This window comes from Lingula anatina, chromosome 6, assembly GCF_051362555.1.
Source record: "Lingula anatina isolate TDL-2025a chromosome 6, LinAna3.0, whole genome shotgun sequence".
NCBI classification, from domain to species: Eukaryota; Metazoa; Brachiopoda; class Lingulata; order Lingulida; family Lingulidae; genus Lingula; species Lingula anatina.
The window spans coordinates 12,080,227-12,094,286 of NC_141772.1; the positions used below are offsets into that span (position 1 = coordinate 12,080,227).

Below are 14,060 nucleotides of genomic sequence, written 5' to 3' on the forward strand. Positions count from 1 at the left end.
GGATAACACTACCACATGATTGACAATAATTATTCTAAAACATCAGGAAATACCACAAACGATCCCTTTTCTTCGAAGAAGCATAAAAAATCAAATCATTATAAAAATTTCGCTCGTGCAGTCTTCCATGCTGCTCGTGTTATTAGCTCCGCGCCAAATAATTTCTTTGTATCTGATTGGTCAAAGTCCATAATTTTAGCCAATTGTAATGCAGACTGAGATTGCAGCGATCTAGGGCTGTGAAAACAAAGAAGCCGGTAAAATCTTCTAAATTTTCCAAAAAATCTCCAGGTAAAGAAATGTGTTCAATGTTTTCAGACGTTTATTTTAACAATTTTTTGCAATGCTTCCCGTAGGGTTATAAAAATTAAGGTAACTCTGGTAAATTTTGCTGAAATTTTATATCATTTTTGTAGGTCACATTTATGTGCCCTGGATGCCTGTTAGCATTTTTTGCCTCTATATTTCTCGTATTTTATATTGCAATTTAAAGAAAGTGCAACGAAAGTTTTTTTAATTGTTGAAATATTGATACATTTTTCTTGATGCATGATTAATTCCAAGACAAATAACAATGTAGTTTTCATAAAATTATGGTTTAAATATAAAGACTAATTAATTATTGTTGCGCAGATGTTTTATTCAGTATTCACCAAGAAATAAGAAAATTTATTTTCTAAATTCCCAACAAATTCATGTGTATGAAAATGTATTTATTTTACTACCAATGTATTTTTATTCAGTTCTGTGAAGAACAAAAATGTCTGAAGGTGCATCCCCAAGGAAAAGAGGCAGGCCCCCCAAGACTGGGGGTACAGAACTTGTAAGTTTGGGCAAACTGTATCAGAAACAAACTGCAGGCTTTTCCTTATGTGTGGTTTATTATCACATTTCAAGGGACATTCTAACAGTTTAGATTTTTATTCAATTACTTGTAAAGTTAGCAAAATCATTTTGGAAATACTTATATGTCCATGTAGATTACACATTTAAATTCATCAGACAAATACTGGAATATGTATTTTACAAAGCTTTGAAGAGAGGACTGAGAAATATACCAAATCATTTTTAATCTGCACATCATCGTTGTGCAAGTTACCGCAAAACCCTCTGTCATTCACAGTACTCAAAAGTATACAGTCTAGTTCAGATCTATGCTGAATATATATATATATATATATATATATATATATATATATATATATATATATATATATATATTATGAAGTTCATTATAATATTCAGAGGCTAGATGATAGTTTTATGGTACATGTTTATATATATTTTTTCAACCTTTCAGGAGCCTGCACTGAAAGCACCCAAGGAGGATAGTGTACCAGCTGTAAGTATATGTCAGTTTTTTTTTAGAAAATTGGACTTGTGAAATCAAAGTATTATTGTGCTGATACAATTAAACAGTAGTAAAAAAAAAAACACCTTGAAAATCCATTATAATGATGAATTGTGTTTTAGGGCTTAGAAATGACAGTTGAAAGTGTGGGCAACAGTCCTGTTGCTGAGAAACGAGGAAGGGGCAGGCCACGGCTACCAGATTCTGAGAAAAAAACAAAGGTAAGCTATAAAAGAACATCATAAATGCCTCATGTTTCTAAATTTTTAGAATATCATATCAGAGTACACAATATTTGTAAGCTATCTCGTCTCTGTGCATATCTCATTAAATTTTCCAATGTCTTTTCTTGTATGGAATAAAACTGTTGGGTAGCTTGCTTTTCACTTTTGTGTGCAATTCAACAGGACTGTTGTAATTTTAAGAATTATTGACTTAAAAAAATACAGCTTCAGTAAAACTCACAATTACTACTATTAAAGAATGGAGTCATTGTAGTTTGATTTGTAATGGTATATTGTTGACTATAATTGTAGCCTTATGTATCCAGTGGAAGACCTAGAGGACGACCAAGAATCCATACAAAGGTAACATTTTCCAAAGGCACATATGTTTCTTTTTTCCAAAATGAACAGACAAGGAATGAGATAATTTTCCATTAGTTTAAGGCAAAAGGGAGCATAAATAATAAGCAGTCACTGTAAAAAAATCTTACTATTCTCTCTTGGTTTTATTTTTTCTTCATATTTACTTTGTTTTGTACTCTGCCCCTTCCCATGAGGGTAAGGTGTCTCCTTTTTATTTTCCTTGAGCCATGAAAAAAAGAAAAAAATATTGAAACTATGGTGAAAAGTTAGCTTATATTTAGATGGTACCCTTACGTATATCAAAGCAGTTCCTGCCACTCTTTATAATTTTAATGTTTAATTGTCTGATGTCTCTCTTGTATATTAACAGAGTGATAAACCAAAAGGTCCCAGAGGTCGGCCTAAAAAGAATCCAGAAGCTGTAAGTATTTCAGAGACCATTCCCAGACCTTATCATACTAACTTTGGATGGAACTTTCTCCAAGGGGATTCTCGCTTAATTGCAATTAACTTAAGCGTCTTAGATCGCATTCACAACGAGTTGAGCCATGGCTTTACAAATCCTGGAACTAAATATGGCGGACGTACATGAAAGGAAAACCGCCTAATCTTTTAATAGTCCCTCTGCCTCTCACACGCCTCCCCATGTGTCGTCCCAATAGAGCCGAGATTTAATGACTGTACCCTCGCAGGGACGACGCATGGGGAGGCGTGTGAGAGGCAGAGAGACTATTAAAAGATTAGGCGGTTTTTCTTTCATGTACGTTCGCCATATTTAGTTCCAGGATTTGTAAAGCCATGGCTCAACTCGTTGTGAATGCGATCTTAGAGGTCTTTCACGCCTACTGAAGCTGATGGGGGATAATTAACTATCGTTCAGCAGCTTTAGTAAATGTCCCAGACATCTAAGCCACTAAAGCTGAAAACAATTTAGCAAGAAACCCCATGGAGATGGACTGATCCTGTTAGAGCGCATTCTCAACGAATTAAGCCAGGCTTTACAAAGCCGGTGACCTAAAAATGGCGGACGTACATGAAAGAAAAACCGCCTAATCTTTTAATAGTCTCTCCGCCTCTCACACGCCTCCCCACACGTCGTCCCTGCGGGGTACAGTAATTAAATCTCGGCTCCGAACATTAATATTTCCGTGAATATCTCTGTTGATATTATCTCCGTAGATAGTCGATTCATTGCTGCTCTACGGGCCAAATTATTCCTTTTTCGTCTCTGTTTTCAAAGATAATAGAACAGAAGAGCTTTTTTCCTTCGATCGCCTTCAGCCGCCATGGTTTCTTCACCACGAGTATAACTGATGAGCATGCGCACTTAATATTTCTCAGGTAGCTTCCGCATGGCGAACGGAGCCGAGATTTAATTACTGTACCCCGCAGGGACGACGTGTGGGGAGGCGGAGAGACTATTAAAAGATTAGGCGGTTTTTCTTTCATGTACGTCCACCATTTTTAGGTCACCGGCTTTGTAAAGCCTGGCTTAACTCGTTGAGAATGCGCTCTTAGATCTATCTAGGTATGGGAACCCAGTCTCAGGGTAGCCTGCTCAATGTGACCATGTCAATGGAATAGTATACTGTAAACTTGATTAAGGAGGTTCAAAGTCCCTTTGACATGGTAAAGGCTATTTAGTATATATATATATATATATATATATATATATATATATATATATATATAGATATATATATATATATATGTGAGAAATTAAGGCTGGACCGTCTGCCCGGGGCTGACAACTTTTAGAAAAGTCAAATTGACAGACAGTCAAATTGCAGACTTGAAAAGCTACTTTTCAAGATGGCTGGACTTTTGGTCCAGCAACTAATTGTACCACCAGCGTTAGCGCTGGCGGTACACATGGTTTCGGTCCCGTCCGGATCGTTCCGCCGGCTCCGCCGGACGGCTACCTTTACCGCTTCTCCTCCTAGACGGTAAGGGCCCCCGTACCCATCTCATGGATTTAGGTCACCTATAATCTCAACTCGTTCCACGTAAAATTTGGGCTTTGTCGGTATTGGGGTCTGGGTGTGGCACTCATTGCAATGCACCCTTGTCTAAAAATGGCAAAATTAAATGCTAATTATCTACCCTACGGAAGGAGTTATGGGAAAAATTTCTATAGACGGCTTTCCAAAAGTCATATGTGTAGATTTCAAATATACCCTTGGATTTGACCTTTGACCTCTACTTCAAGGTCAAATGGGCCAAAATTTTCAAAAAAATGAAATTTTTTACGAAAAAATTTTTTTTTGCCCTGTTATTCAGACACCACACAGACTTAACCAATAATATTATTGGAAAGTGTTACCCTTCAGGTCATCTTTCATCTCCATGAATTTGGGGTCAATCGGTGCATTTTCATGGGAGTAGCGGCCATAAGATACCGAAACTGAAAACTGTCTCTAATTTGGGAACCGTTTCTGTACGAAATTTAAGGCACATTATGGTAACTCCAAAATAATAACATCTAGTCCCTTATATCTCCAAAACTGGCAGAGATAGGTCCATAGTTACTATTGAAGTTGAATAGGAAGTCATATACTGGCAATCTTACTATGACCTTGAAATTGACCTTTGACCTACTTTTCACCATGAACTGAACTTTGCAAATTTTTCTTCCCTTTTATCTCCAAAACTGGCAGAGATAGGTCCATAGTTACTATTGAACTTGAATAGGAAGTCATATACTGGCAATCTAAATGTGACCTTAAAATTGACCTTTGACCTACTTTACACCATGAACTGAATTTTGCAAATTTTGCTTTCCTTTTATCTCCAAAACTGGCAGAGATAGGTCCGTAGTTACTATTGAACTTGAATAGGAAGTCATATACTGGCAATCTATAAGTGACATTAAAATTGACCTTTGACCTACTTTTCACCATGAACTGAATTTTGCAAATTTTGCTTTCCTTTTATCTCCAAAACTGGCTGAGATAGGTCCGTAGTTACTATTGAATTGAATAGAAAGTCATATACTGGCAATCTAAATGTGACCTTAAAATTGACCTTTGACCTACTTTTCACCATGAACTGAATTTTGCAAATTTTGCTTTCCTTTTATCTCCAAAACTGGCTGAGATAGGTCCATAGTTACTATTGAACTTGAATAGGAAGTCATATACTGGCAATCTAAATGTGACCTTAAAATTGACCTTTGACCTACTTTTCACCATAAACTGAACTTTGCAAATTTTGCTTCCCTTTTATCTCCAAAACTGGCAGAGATAGGTCCATAGTTACTATTGAACTTGAATAGGAAGTCATATACTGGCAACCTAAATGTGACCTTGAAATTGACCTTTGACCTACTTTTCACCATGAACTGAACTTTGCAAACTTTTCTGCCCTTTTATCTCCAAAACTGGCAGAGATAGGTCCATAGTTACTATTGAACTTGAAAAGGAAGTCATATACTGGCAATCTAAATGTGACCTTAAAATTGACCTTTGACCTACTTTACACCATGAACTGAATTTTGCAAATTTTGCTTCCCTTTTATCTCCAAAACTGGCTGAGATAGGTCTATAGTTACTATTGAAGTTGAATAGGAAGTCATATACTGGCAATCTAAATGTGACCTTGAAATTGACCTTTGACCTTCTTTTCACCATGAACTGAACTTTGCTAACTTTTCTGCCCTTTTATCTCCAAAACTGGCAGAGATAGGTCAATAGTTACTATTGAACTTGAAAAGGAAGTTATATACTGGCAATCTAAATGTGACCTTAAAATTGACCTTTGACCTACTTTACACCATGAACTGAATTTTGCAAATTTTGCTTCCCTTTTATCTCCAAAACTGGCTGAGATAGGTCTATAGTTACTATTGAACTTGAAAAAGAAGTCATATACTGCAATCTAAATGTGACCTTAAAATTGACCTTTGACCTACTTTACACCATGAACTGAATTTTGCAAATTTTGCTTTCTTTTTTTCTCCAAAACTGGCTGAGATAGGTCCGTAGTTACTATTGAACTTGAATAGGAAGTCATATACTGGCATTATAAATGTGACATTAAAATTGACCTTTGTCCTACTTTTCACCATAAACTGAACTTTGCAAATTTTGCTTCCCTTTTATCTCCAAAACTGGCAGAGATAGGTCCATAGTTACTATTGAACTTGAATAGAAAGTCATATACTGGCAATCTAAATGTGACCTTGAAATTGACCTTTGACCTACTTTTCACCATGAACTGAATTTTGCAAATTTTGCTTCCCTTTTATCTCCAAAACTGGCTGAGATAGGTCCATAGTTACTATTGAAGTTGAATAGGAAGTCCTATACTGGCAATCTAAGTGTGACCTTGAAATTGACCTTTGACCTACTTTTTATCATGAACTGAACTCTGCTAATTTCTTTCTCTTTTAACTTCAAACTTGACAGAGATAGGTCCATATTTACTCTTGAACTTGAATAGGAAGTCATATACTGGCAATTTACTGTGACCTTGAAATTGACCCTTGACCTACCTTACGAAGAACTTAAATTTGATTGTACCATATATATTTTTTGCAATAGTTAAAAAATTCTTGTTGATTGCATTTTTACAGCTTGTCAAGCACAAAACTGGTGGCTGTGTCCCTTATTTTGTGTATGTGGGGGTCTATACGAATGCGTTTGCTCCAGCTGGTGGTACAATATTTGGAGGCGGTATCGCCTCTCTGATCCTCTAGTTTTCCCAAGAGGCAAACACTGTGTGTGTGTGTATATATATATATATATATATATTTTTTTTTTTTTCTGTGAATTCACGAAAATATTGGCATTATTATGAATTTACTAGTTGTTAAATAATTCCACATGATTTCCTGTCAATGTTCCTTCTTTTGAAATACTGCAATTTGTATTTTATTTGTTACAGCCTTCTAAAAAAGATGAATTAGCAGATGATGTGGCAGCAGTAAAAGCAGCATCGGTAGGTGTCAAAAATATTTCAATAATATTGTTTTAAATCTGCTAGTACATGTCATGATCTCTTAATGTTCAGTCCTACATGCTATAGGGCACTTAAATATTATTTTCATGGTAGTTTATCCAGAAGTTTACTTCAGAATCTTTCTAATTACATTTCATGGAGTGGGAGACTTTTCATTTTACACTAACATGTTATAAATACAGGTTTTAAAAAAAACATCTCATTGTTAATATTGTACACTTTCCTTCTACAAAAGACATGTTAGACATTCTAAGAAGTGCTGTTAGGGTAGCATATGTGAAGTTATATATTTTAGACAGTTTAGTCCATGGTTCTGCTGGTTTCACATAGGAATTGATTTTTTTCCACTACGCCATTTTTGGTTTAAAGAAACCTGTATATTGTGTAGCGGCAAGGGGGTTGGGGGGGGGGTGAACCCCTTTTGCGGCAAGGGGGTTAGGGGGGGGTGAACCCCTTTTTGGAAGGTAAAAGGTCAGCTGTTGATAAAAATTGATCAAGGTACATTAAGGTTTCATGGTAAAAGGTCTACTTTTACAGAAAAATATCTCCTTTTGAAACTTCTTGCTACAAGCCTGCTGTGCTACGTATGGTTTTTGTTTGAAATGTCTCAAGTCACTTACATGTTGCCAGGTGATGTTTAGTTATTATTAAAACTACTATATGCTAAGCTATTCAATAGATAATTCAGGTATGCAGGATTGTGATGGTGAGAGTATTCACAGTTGTATATTTGTCTAGGAAGTATCTATTTAGTTATCATGTCAGGCAGACATTTTCAACGTCAAAACATTTCTTCAGAGGCAGTTAAGAAGTCTAGGATAATTCCTGCATGTATGTCAATGAGCTTCAAGGTGATGAAAGGTTTTTGAGAATTATACCATTGGCAAGTAGATAAAATCAGTTAATATGTAGTTTCAATCCTGGTGGTAGTTGATTTTAGAAAGTTATTAAGTATAGGGTCTTATTGTGTTGTCAAGTTAGTAATTCACCTCAGCTCATTTATAATAAGTTGTGATAAAAAGCTTTAAGGATCCTTTAGCAAGGGCCTAATAGCCTGTTTTCTCCTCTCATCCCTAGGTTTGGGATTGTGTGGCAGGCAAGCTTTCTCCTCTGGGTGGTGGGACGACCAGGCCTGGAGAACTTGACCAGCCGGGGTCATCCCAGTCCCCAGATAACTATCCCTTAACCAAGATGGGTGAAGCATCATCTTCTGAATCTAATCTTAGCTCTACAGCACCATGTCGTGGAGAAGTTCACAATTATCAGCTTACTAGGTTTGAAGAAGAGTCAAATGATAAAATTGGGGAAGTGGTGTCATCATCTCCTGAGAAAGATTCGAGGAACTTAAAAACCGATTCATTGGCGTCCCTGACTGGTTCCTCAGAGGAGTCAGTTACCGTGAAAAGAAAGCGTGGAAGGCCCTCAAAAAGCAGTGCTGCTCCACTGAAAAGTTTATATGATAGCAAATCCTTAACATTTTTTGAATCAATATCTCAATTATCAACTCAAAGTGATAAGGCTAGGGCATACATTGGGCCAGGATTGAAAAGTGGTGTTTCAAACTCAGTGACTCAGAGTTCTGACTGTGAAATAGGTGGTGCAGAAGGTGCTGATGACACTGATCAAAGCAATTCCCAAGGAAATTTGACTGCTAAGAAACATGATCTCTTGGAACAGTCAGAAAGTATTCCAAAATTTAAGACTTCCTTTGAGGGTAGCCTTGCTGATGAACAAAGTGTGTTAATGGAAGACAGTGCAGTGCCACCACCACAGGCAAACAAAACTGGGACACATTCTGAGAATATGACTAGGAATAAGACACAGCATCAGTTGGTGTCAGGGGAAACATCTAAAGAGCCAACCGAACCCTTTAGTCTTTGTCTGGAAGTGCCACCTGGAAAAAGAAAACGAGGCAGACCTCGTAAAAACACAAAGGGTAGTCCTGAGCCTGGTGGAACATTACATCCATCAAAAGTTTTTAAAAAGTTTAAAATTGCTAGTTATAAAAAGTTGGGAAGGCCCTCTAAGTCATACAAGGTTGCTTCAAAAGCCCCATTCAATCAGACAAAGGTTTTATGTAGGTATAAGTATCAACAGTCTGGTTCTAAGCAGTTGGGTCTGGGTAGTCCTAAGAGGAAGGTAGGGAGACCACGTAAGAACGTGATACCAAGAGAATTAGGTGAAATGGCCAAAAATGATGCAGTCAAGTCTCAAGATAATGAAACTGCGGCAGTGAGTGCTAATTCTGCTGAAGAAAGTTTTACACTAGGTAGAAGATATCAAAGTGAATCTCATCTGGGTTATGTTGATCAAGGTGTGATGCATTGTGAATCTGGCAAAGGCAATAACCAGGAGGATGATTCTCCAGATAAGAGCTCTACCAGCTCTGGTACAGCTGCTAGTAGAGAATCTCGGTCAAGTGTGCCAGAAATGATTAATGAAGAGCAGGTGGTTGAAGAATGCTCTGTTCAGGAATCTAGTGTTCCTGATATTGATTCAACAAAATTACAAGAAAATCCTTTTTCATATTCTGATAAACAAGACGAGGTCAGTGACCCACCCCATATGTCATCATCAGAAAAATTAGGCACACAACAAATGAAAATAAAAAAGAGAGGGCGACCACCCAAGAAACGCATTGAAAATTCACTGGTGAGAAGTAATGTGACATTACCAGAAAGAACTGAGAGTTCACATTATTTCGGTACCAAGGTGCTAAACATTGATCAGGGTAAAACTCGTAGAAAAGTGGGAAGACCCAGAAAAAATCCAAGAATCATAGATCCATCCAGAGAAATTTTTAAGAATCCTGCAATTGCTTCATACAAAAACAAAGTCAGAAAAGCAAGTAAGAAGCTCCTTTATGGAGATCACTATAAAGATAAGCTACATAAAAAGAAGAAGGTTGACTGCCTCAAAAAAGCACTAGTCACTCATGATTATGCCAAAGAAAAAGTCCATGACACAGGTTTGTTAAAAAGAAAAGTTGGAAGACCTCGTAAAGCTCTAGTCTGCCATGACCATGACTATGGAACAGTCCAGGGCAAAGAACATTTGACCAAAATAAAAATAAGTGGGAGACCTCATAAAGAACTAGTCACACATAACTATGAAATTGCCCAAGGCAAGATGAGTTCAATGAAAAGAAAAGTTGGGAGACCTCGTAAAAAACTAGTCAAACTTAGTGAATCAAGTTCAACAAAAAGGAAAGTTGAAAGGCCACATAAGGAAGAAGTCACTCATAGCTATGAAGTGGTCCAAGGCAAAATGGGTTTAACAAAAAGAAAAGTAGGAAGACCACGTAAGGAAGAAAATAGACACAACTATGAAATGGCCCAAAGCACATTTAATTTTAAGAGACATAGGAATGTTGAAAGACCACATAAAAATAAAGATGGTAGGGCTTTTAAGAAAAAGTTTAACCAGCATAAAACCAGTTCAAAAGTTTTTCACAAAAGAAGGCAAAGTAAGAGACATTTAAACCATTACACTGAGGAAGATGTTGTCTCCAGGCCAGGAACTTTTTTGGAGATGCCTTCAGAGTCTGATGAGAAGGTCCCTCAGGTACTTAATTCCTCAGGATTATCACTACCTGACATTTTACAAAAAGGTCCTATCAGGGGCAGCTTAAAGTCTGTAGCCGACTTTAGTCCAAAAAAGACAGAAAAACGCACAGGTCTGGGTAAATCTTTGCCATCTCTTGACTCTGGTCCTGGGGCATCTACAGAACCAGTACCACAAATATTGAATGAGGTTAATGATAACGAAACCAGTGTGGAAGACATGTCACTGCCTCTGCCAGTTGGTCCGTCTGCATTCATCAGTGCTGGCGGTGTTACGGGCCTCGGTATCAACATCAATACTGATACCTCGGTTCGTGCATGTGACGATGGCCCTCCTGCTGTAAGGCCTAATGGGGATTGTATCGAAATTCGGGTTCTGTCTCATAAGGGTGCTGTCACACAACATCTGTATTCTATTTATTTTGAACCCCAGGCAAAAAAAGAAGAAAGCAGCTCAGGAACTCCCAAACGTGGCCGAGGACGTCCCAAAGGCACCAAAAAGAAGGGTCCAATTAAGTTGAAAGTGAGTTTAACGTATATTTGGAAAAAATGAGTTGTATAGGATGTGTTGAAAGTAATCAAGATCTAGGCCCGTTTCGTTATCTCTTGTGCACACATGCATGCACACACAGATACATGCTGAAAATGATGTACTAGTAATTCAATGTTACTATATGATTTAATAATAATAATTATATTTATTTTGAGTCCAAAATCCAAATTTGTCAGTAGACTTTTCTGTACTTTTTGAAAAAGAAAATAGTAATAAGGTTTTGGCAAAGAAAAGAAAAAAGTGATTAGAAGAGAAAAATTGATTGAAACAAATACTGTAGAAATGTGATGAAATCTTTCACTCTGTGTACATTTGTATTGTTTACATTCTCTTGTCAGATAACTTTAACTGGTCAAAAGAAAGGCAGAGGACGTCCTAGAAAGTCCGAGGCACCTGCAGAAGCCGAGGAAGAATCGGAGGAGGTGGAAGAGGAGAATGGGGCGGCGGAGTCTACCTGAAAACCTGGACAATATACTGTAAATGCAAAGGCCCACTCACACTAGCCACCACCAGGACTGTTCTGCACGGCTGTTGTTCTTTTTTTTTTTTTTTTTTTTCTGGAGCCTATTTTAGTAATCTTCCATCATCTGACAATTTCTTGTTGCATATTTTGTTCACCGAATCTCCATTTTAGATAATATGCAACTACACCATTTATTTGCTAAACAAGTTTTTTTTCTTTTTTTTTAATGGGTCCCAGGACTTGTAGCTTCTGTTCTAATACCCGTGTGCCACTGAAACATACAGAGGCAAGATTATCACCTCTGTAAACGTACTCTTTGATAGCATGCTTTTGTGAGAATATGCAGTTGATTGCAGTCACTTCAGATTTGATTGCCTTTATCGCGGATGGAAATTTCCTCATTTTAATACAAAAAATAGGAAGCAAAAGGATTCAGCATAAGAAATTTATAAAATAAGATAATCCTAGTAGAGGTTAAGGAAGAGACAGGGTTTCCTGTTTTGAAGTATTAGCATTCTTTGCTCCCATCCCTGAAGACAACGTGCTGTGGACTTGACTGACGTAAAGCAGTCAACATCCACTGTGTTATGTGGACGCAGAACAAGTACACCACCTTATAGTGTGGAGGGCTCAGGAATCGTAGAGAGTAAATATAGAGATTGAAAATTATTTTTACAAAGTGCACTTTGCCTGTTAGAAAAAAATTATATATATTCTAGTGTAGATGTAGGTAGGATTTTAGGAAGTTTTTTTTTCTTAGTTTTGTCTTTGTTGTGTGTATGTGTGTGTGAAACCAAACTTCCTAAATAACAGTTTGCATGTAAAAACATGCGTTTTATTATTATAAGTATTGTTAATCACTGAAAATCATAGCATTTCTGTTATTCTGATGAGGTATATTGGAGTGAACCTTCACTAAGCAGCATAGGTTTATATATCAATTCTTCATTACTTGGAAGGTTCTAAGATAATGATTATTCATTGTTAATAAGAAAGCATTGTAGACAGCCGCCAATAGTTAGTAATATGGGTGCTGAAGAGAAACTGCAGTCACTCACAATGATGGAATTCATTTCCTAGTGTTTGTATGTTTTAGGGGTTTTTTTTCTTTTTTTATACTGTACACATTTTCATATTGCAACCTTGTTTGCAAAAAAAGTAACTGACTCCATGTAATCAAAAAACTAGCTCTGCAAGGTGATAACACCTCAATATATTTGCTTAAAGCAAACTGTTGGCAAACCCTTGGTGCACTTTAAGAAGGGTGTTTTTATATTGAGTCTCTTCTATCTTTTTTTAATTTAAAATCAAACGGACTGAGAAATACAATTTTACTGTAACTAGGCAATGCCTTTAATCAATTCAGATTTGTTATAAAACCACGATTTAAGACTTGGTAGAGGTTGCTTTTTATTTGCACTTGTGTTTCCCCGGGAAATTGTGTGTCTGATTACAGTTATGTTCTGTGTAGCAAAATGCACATTTTAAGAAAAGATCATCATGAACAATTATAGACAACATTATAATTATGATATGAATATTTGTTGAAAGAGTGATTTTGTATTTTGAGCATGTTTTTAAAAATGTACAGTTGTATGAGAAGTAGCCATTAAGTATTGCTTTTTTATACTAATCACCCCCCCCCCCCCCCCCAATTACTTCCCAAAGACTAGTCATTGCTTAAACCAAGTTACAAAGTGCAAAACAGGTTTTTTTAATGTAGCGCTGCTTGTTTTTTAATACAGGTCTTCTTGCATTTTTAAATTTTTATTTATTTATTCATTTGATTTGATCAAAGATTTGCATTCCATTTTTATGCAAAAATAGTCAATTAACTCCTTTGATTTTGATGCCATGTGGGCATTATAATGATGCATTGCTTATCTTTGGTAAATTTCCTTTATGTGTCTTTTTTTTTAATTACCAAAACAAAAAAACAGAAATAAAAGTGCAATAGAGGATTTAATTGCAATCCAACTGTTCTGGCAATTCTTGACTATTCCCTCAAAAATATGACAAGATTAGGTGCAATTTTTGCAAGTTTTTTTCCTGTATGGAGTTGCAATTTTTAAGTTTTTGTCAAAACAAACAGCAGATTAACAAATTAAGGATTTCTAAATAGGATGTGGTTGTCACATTACTATTTTTCAGTTTTTATGTATTCAGACCCCATGTCTTTTCCTGATTCATGGTGGGCACGTTTGTGCTTGGCCATTCTATATTTGTCTTGCAGTCCCACGTTAGTATTTCAATTGTTATTATTTTGCTTTTCAATTATTTAATATTTAGAAATAATATTCCAAATGTATTTGTTCTCTTCTCTTGTCACAAGGGTCATATACAAGTGACACGAGGATTGCAAAGTAGAGAATTTAGTTCGTGTTTGCTTCTGAGATGTACTGCTGTTTTAGGTCAACTTCATACCAGATACCCACGAATAAACATTTTAAACCTTTTGAGGGTTCTGACTTGTTCCTCCACGATAAATTTAATCGCTGTCAAAACGACTTCGTTGTAGGTCGGCTAGGATCAACCACACGTGTCATCGTCGATTTATAGGAACGTGTGTGGTGAATGTATTTAT

The 14,060-nt window shown here is 36.5% G+C and overlaps 1 protein-coding gene across 1 annotated transcript; it reads left to right on the forward strand.

Moving 5' to 3' along the window:
• Window positions 1–160: 160 nt before the first annotated feature.
• LOC106179535 (uncharacterized) lies at window positions 161–11,471 on the forward strand. Its single transcript, XM_087015182.1, has 9 exons — window positions 161–291; window positions 744–823; window positions 1,301–1,342; window positions 1,474–1,572; window positions 1,888–1,938; window positions 2,309–2,359; window positions 6,823–6,876; window positions 7,975–10,983; window positions 11,352–11,471. Exons 2-9 carry the CDS (start codon window positions 761–763, stop codon window positions 11,469–11,471), a joined length of 3,489 nt encoding a protein of 1,162 aa, XP_086871308.1. The 5' UTR covers window positions 161–291; window positions 744–760.
• Window positions 11,472–14,060: the final 2,589 nt, after the last annotated feature.

Coding starts and splice junctions, on each gene's coding strand:
- LOC106179535 (XM_087015182.1), top strand. CDS start 761: ATGTCTGAAGGTGCATCCCCAAGGAAAAGAGGCAGGCCCCCCAAGACT. Junction 1,343..1,473: donor AGGAGGATAGTGTACCAGCT/GTAAGTATATGT, acceptor ATTGTGTTTTAG/GGCTTAGAAATGACAGTTGA. Junction 1,573..1,887: donor ATTCTGAGAAAAAAACAAAG/GTAAGCTATAAA, acceptor CTATAATTGTAG/CCTTATGTATCCAGTGGAAG.